Raw genomic sequence first — 5,763 nt, 5'->3', positions numbered from 1 at the left:
TTGAGACTGCGCCGGGGTGGTGGGGCGCTACTTAATGGGGGAAGAAGGGGGGGGGGGGGAGACAGAAAGAAGTGAGCTTCCTGCGCTATTATCTTTGTGCCTCTTCAGCGAAGAAATGCAGTCCCAGTTGCACAAGCACCATGCCAGCACAGAATGACAGAGGGTACTGTACACCGAATCACTGTGTAGTAGGGAGGGAGCGAGAGCGAAGAGGAGGTAGAGAGAGAATAGAGGTAGAGTGTGACAGTAGTGAAACGGAGAGAGAGAGAGAGACAGTCAGAAGCGTTACAAGGACCCTAAAGATAGGAGTAAGAAAGCAGAGCGTGCAAATACAAACCGGGTCATTGCTGCTTAGCTAATAGGGGCCAATTCGCTGCAGGAGAGAAATGTCGAACACCCCAAGTTGTGTACAATAAGATAACTGTCCTATAGACACAAACACTAACAACATGAATTCTAGAGCTACATAGACACACGCTCATTCAAACACAAATGTGGCCATTCACACCATCTTATGTGCGCTCTCTTGTCTGCTGAGTGGAGTGGAATAAGCACCGCCCACTTTTTATTAACAGGAAAATAACCAGATGTATAAATGTAAACTACATAATCAGGCTGCGTTTAAATCAAAATCTGCCCGGTGACATGAGTTTGTTCTTGTTTAAGAGGGTTTTATTCATGATCACACCCCATACATTTTAAATCAGTGGTTGAATAAGTAAATCACCTAATAAATATAATAAAACTACAGGGCTTTGTACAGCAGACTCCCTAAAATCTATATCTAGTATCCAGAGTAAAATCGTGTCATTACCAAATAGCTAATGTCTTCTGAATGATAGCAAGCAGCCGGTAAAGACGGTGCTTTGTCCACTCCACGCCTTCAGAGTCTTCTCATCTCATAGTGCTAAGATGACTAACAATGACTAATGAGAGACTCGTCAAATGTTTATCAGTTATCTGTACATAAAAACAGGAGGATCTAGCATATACATAATCATTTTAACTGTCACACAGGAAATGGACTAGGCAGAGGACATGGGAAGTGGAGGGGGGGGAGAGGGGGACTTAAAAGGGGCATTAATGGTCATGAGACAAGTGATTCTACAGGTTAGGTGGCAAGTGTGTTCGAGAAAACACGGGATGCATCTAGACAGAATGAATGGAGTAAAAAGGTGTGGTTCTTATTCCTCCCTGGACCAATCATCCACTCTCACAGCTGGTCCAATGGTGCGGGATGATGGATGCAGCCTTACCGATTCGATGGGCTTGTCCAAGGACGCCTGCTCCAGCTCCAAGTGGCCCTCTTCATACTGGTCAAAGTGATTTCCACCCTGAGGGACACACATTTAAAAGGATTGTTTAAGACATATACTTGCTTTCTTTGTTGGTAGAAGAGCTGAAACAATTACTTGATTTTTATCTTTTCCTTGCTTTAAAGACTGCACTACAGTAAAGTGATGAGATCTTCTGATCTTACCAGTATTATTGTTCCATTATTCGTATCCACATTACTGAGGATTATCTATCACAAATCATTGTGTAAATATATTGTGACAGCACCAACAGTCAACCCGACAATATTGCCGCAACATCTGTGTCAAAGATCAAAGATAGTGATATTTAATTTTACCGGCAGAAGTCAACCAACAGAAAAACACATTTGATAAGAAATTAATCTGTTCAGTAATTGTTCAAGCAAAATGCAGAATATTCCCGACAGTTATGAGGATTTGCTGCTTTTCTAGCCATGTGTAAGAGTACGCAGAATATATTTGGGTATTTCCAGAATCAGTTTAGACAAAATAACCAAGACGAAGACATCTGGAAAATCATAAGTGAACATTTTTCCCTATTTTCTGACATTTTATAGATATCTTTTCTTTTTACATATGCATTCTTGGTAGTATTTAACTCTAAAATGAAAGTAACACACATTAAATTAACAGCATACTGTTTACCGTCAGCCTGTACAAAGAAATATTGATGATTTATATTTACGGTATATTAAAACATATGAGAAACATCACATTAAAACTAAGCTAAGCTCCACACAGCAGGTATATGCTACAATAGGAAATATGTGACTATGCTTGTCCCATTGTCCAGTTATGATATGAACGAGCCTTTGAGCATCAGTTTATTAAAAGCTTTGATTGAAAATTTTCTTGACAGAGTTAAGTTGTCCGTCTCTTTATTTCCTGGCACATGTATTCTAGGAGTGACAGCAGTGAAGGACGACTGCCTCCTCAGGCTATTTGTTGTCTCAATTTGAAGCATAGCTTTACTTTTACAAATGTATTTTTAAGTCCGTGCCCTGGGTGGAACAGAGAGTGAGTAATGGGCTTACAAGCCCAACTTAAAGCAGCCTGTGCGCTGGACAGATGGCTTCCTCTCTTTAGCGGCAGCGGAGAGACGAAGGTCATGTTTGCGAGTCCGTTCTTCTCCTGACCTCAACACGAGCTGAAAACTGAAAGATTCCAAAAATAGTCTGCGGTATATTATTTACTAGATGCTTGCAGCTACTAGCCGGAGGACATGTCTATTTGAGAGATGGAACACGCGCAGCAGGATATCTGCTTGTATCACTGTGGACTTCTTGATTTACTGCAAAATACTCTCCAGTCTACAGTACAGCTACACAGCTACTGTACAGCTGCAGCAAACGTTACTGTAAGAAGAAACCCTTAACACGGGCTGGGCCATCCGAGAGGCTTACACCCCACGTCCTCTGGGGGAATCTGGTTTTGCATAGATAAGCAACTCCTCACATCAGCCCACAATAATGAGGTGATTTGATGCCACACAGGGCAGTCATTAATTCAGATGAGACCAGACCCCTCATCAGCCTAAGTGAAGCCGGGGATTATGACGAGGGGAGATGCGGGGAAAAGGCAGAGGCTTTATTGACAAACAAATCAATGGCTGCCTGCTCTTCCACCGCCCTCCTCCTGCTGACTCTCTGCTCAGACCACTTACTGTGCTATCAGCACAGCCCCCATCCACCACACTGGCTTCTTATTCTCATTGCTGCTTCCTCATTGCCCAGGCTCTGGCACACAAACAATACAGCAATGCTGCATAGAAGTGACCGTCACTCTGTCCTCTAGATGAACATTACAAGAGCAAATTTGCAGTGAAAAAGTGCACAAACTGTGAAATAGATGCTCCACACAACCTCGAATTAGGAAGTGAGAGAGCTACAGCCAGCCTGAGTCTGGAGTTCTGCAACTCCTGATCAGCTGCATGCTAAAGCTCCAACAACAACAATGTAAATAAATAGAGCAGACAAAGCTGTTGGACTGGTTGTGCAGGAGAAACGAGGAATACCGTCTGTGGGTGTTTCCGGCGCCGTGTTGCTTGGCAGCAGGCTTTAGTCCGTAGAGTCGGAGAGAAACTTTCTGAATACTGAGCATATGAATGCCTTCGCAGCAGATCTCGCACACAGAGCTCCACTGTGCTGAGCCGGAGCTGCTCTCAACAGACTCATTCAGACCACACAGCGATTCACCTCTCTCTGACATAAGAAAGCAGAATACTGAGTTCCCATCAGGCAGCAACACAGTGCGTTTAGAGGGAAAAAAATCATGAGCAATTCAAAGCAATTACACATGCTTAAACTTGTAATGGGTTTCATTGCATGTCTGGTAATTGACCTATTTCCCCATAGCATTTTCACAAGGAAATAAAAGACTGCTTCTAAAACAAACAGCCACAGCAATTGTAGTAAAGTTCACAGCTATTTTCTATTATACCAAAAGCTTTCAAACCAAGCCAGAGCATCACTGGCTCCTCGTTTGAAAACATTTGGCATTTTATGATGTGAAAGATCAGAAAAAGATGCACGGGTGAGGGGCAAATCATTCATCTATGGCCTTCATCTGACCCTCACTGTTCATACAGCTGTTCTTTACTTCCTTTATAAATCACTCGGGGGGGGGGGGCCACACACGGTCAATGAAAATGTTATGATTGGCATCAATCTTTGTTACATTATATGTCCACTATCTAGTAGTTGTCTCAACATTCATAGTACTGATTATGTTTGTACAATACCACGACAACTTTTCTACTTGGACAATGTGATGTGGGAAAAATGGTTCCTGCAAGAAATGTTTAGAAACTGTTTTGACACCTGCGCATGAAACAGCAGCCCCCAGGTAATCCCACAACTCCAGACTGAAGTTTGAGGCTGGTTTCATTTGATAAAAACACAAATGACTGCAGAACACTGTACTTATATTCAGAAGGGAAGGATTCTGACACATCATCTTGCTTCTGAGGCAGCATGTGCAGCAGAACGACACCTCTGTATTTGTACTGCCAGTTGGTAGATTACACGCCAACAATACATGTCAAATAAAAAACATGCTCGGTACAAAGTATGACTGATGCTGGGTAAAGCAGGGAGATTATGTCAGCTGAGGAATTTGGATGAAAATAACTGAGGATTTTTATGGTGAGAAAGAAAACAAACAAGGTAACAAACTACAAATATGGATTCATCTTATTTTTGTCTAATCAGTAATGTTGTGTTTGGCTTTTCGTGGGTGTGGTCGTAGATAACAGGCAAGCTACAGACAAACGGCTCAATATGTGGGCTTGTGAAACTCAGCAACTCAGCTCTGGCACAACGGTTGTAAATATACAACCTGAAATAACGTCTCAACACAAAAATAACGTTATTATTTTGTCCAGAAGGGACGGATTTATTAGCACAAATAAGAGTTAACTTCACACAACTTAAGAAAATAAAGATCCCCTAGTTTACATCTTTGTGCTGCTTTGTTTACAATGAAAAATACATTTAACTGGCATTATAGAAACAAACATAATCCAGGTGAGCTAAATCAGCAACGTTACAACAGAGATTAAATGATGTTTCCTTTACAGAAGGAAAACTCACAAGTTATAAACAGGTGTATATATTTGCAAAATCAGCAAATTAGTGGCAAATCATGTTATTATTACGAGATATTAGTGGTAGTTACATCATTAAATTACTGCACCAACACATATCTGGCTGTTACTAGGTAGATTATAACCCTGCTAACTAGCTAATGTCGTTGTATTCTAGTTGTCAAAATGATACAGCCATTTCTAGCTAGTGCTACTAATGTGCGTACCAGTTAGCTACGTGCTAACGTTAGCTATAGCTATCCACAGTTAGCATATGTCGATAAATAACCAGACTACCCAAGGTCACTAACAAGATAGTTGGACTTTAATATCCGTTTTTCGTGTTGCGTGGCTTAAGAGGGCTGCACGACAGCTCACAACCCATGTCAGGAACCAAATATAGCGCACAGTACAAACACGGAGACGTAAAGGGAAGTTAAATACAGAAGAGCCGCAGTGCACTAGCGTTAGCTTGGCTTAGCTTGCAGCGCTAGCTGAGCGTAATCTGGACCGAAATGCACGAGGCTGTTTGAAGTAATACGAAGGCGCACGTGGCGTTTTATTCCGTATTTAAGTGGTAAATGATGGACATGATACAAATATGTGCAATGCGTCAATCAGTCTAACATGCATTACCTGGAAATCACGATCTTCGTTAAACCTAGAAAATCTGTCGGCCATTTTCTGAACAGAGCAGCAGCTTCTCTATCGCTCCGTCTGCGTCCGACTGAAGAGCTGAGCTGCTGCTGCTGCTGCTGATGAGGATGAGGATGAGGAGGATGATGATGTGCACTTCCAAAACCGATGCGGTCACTTTTAATTGACCTTTTCCCCAAATAATTTCCACCAAGATGTCACAATTTC

General features: G+C 42.0%; 1 protein-coding gene across 5 annotated transcripts in view; it reads right to left on the bottom strand.

Moving 5' to 3' along the window:
- The window catches only part of gpatch8 (G patch domain containing 8), a 28,005-nt gene extending 22,365 nt beyond the window's left edge, over positions 1-5,640 (bottom strand). For 2 of the 5 annotated variants that reach the window (XM_031861980.1, XM_031861977.1), the window contains exons 1-2: positions 5,536-5,556; positions 338-1,334 (exon numbers count right to left, since the gene is read on the bottom strand). Coding sequence is in view for 1 of the 5 variants with exons in the window: in XM_031861976.1 (XP_031717836.1) it covers positions 1,257-1,334; positions 5,536-5,580 (123 nt within the window). In the remaining 4 variants the exon portion in view is untranslated. Of the gene's footprint in view, positions 1-337; positions 1,338-5,535 lie in introns of those variants that run through there. The other 3 variants (XM_031861978.1, XM_031861979.1, XM_031861976.1) reach the window with 2 other exon arrangements.
- Positions 5,641-5,763: the final 123 nt, after the last annotated feature.

This window comes from Anarrhichthys ocellatus, unplaced genomic scaffold, assembly GCF_004355925.1.
Source record: "Anarrhichthys ocellatus isolate YVR2014 unplaced genomic scaffold, GSC_Weel_1.0 scaffold26, whole genome shotgun sequence".
NCBI lineage: Eukaryota > Metazoa > Chordata > Actinopteri > Perciformes > Anarhichadidae > Anarrhichthys > Anarrhichthys ocellatus.
Note: the sequence above shows the minus strand (reverse complement) of the source record. Positions and strands in the feature narration are given on the sequence as shown.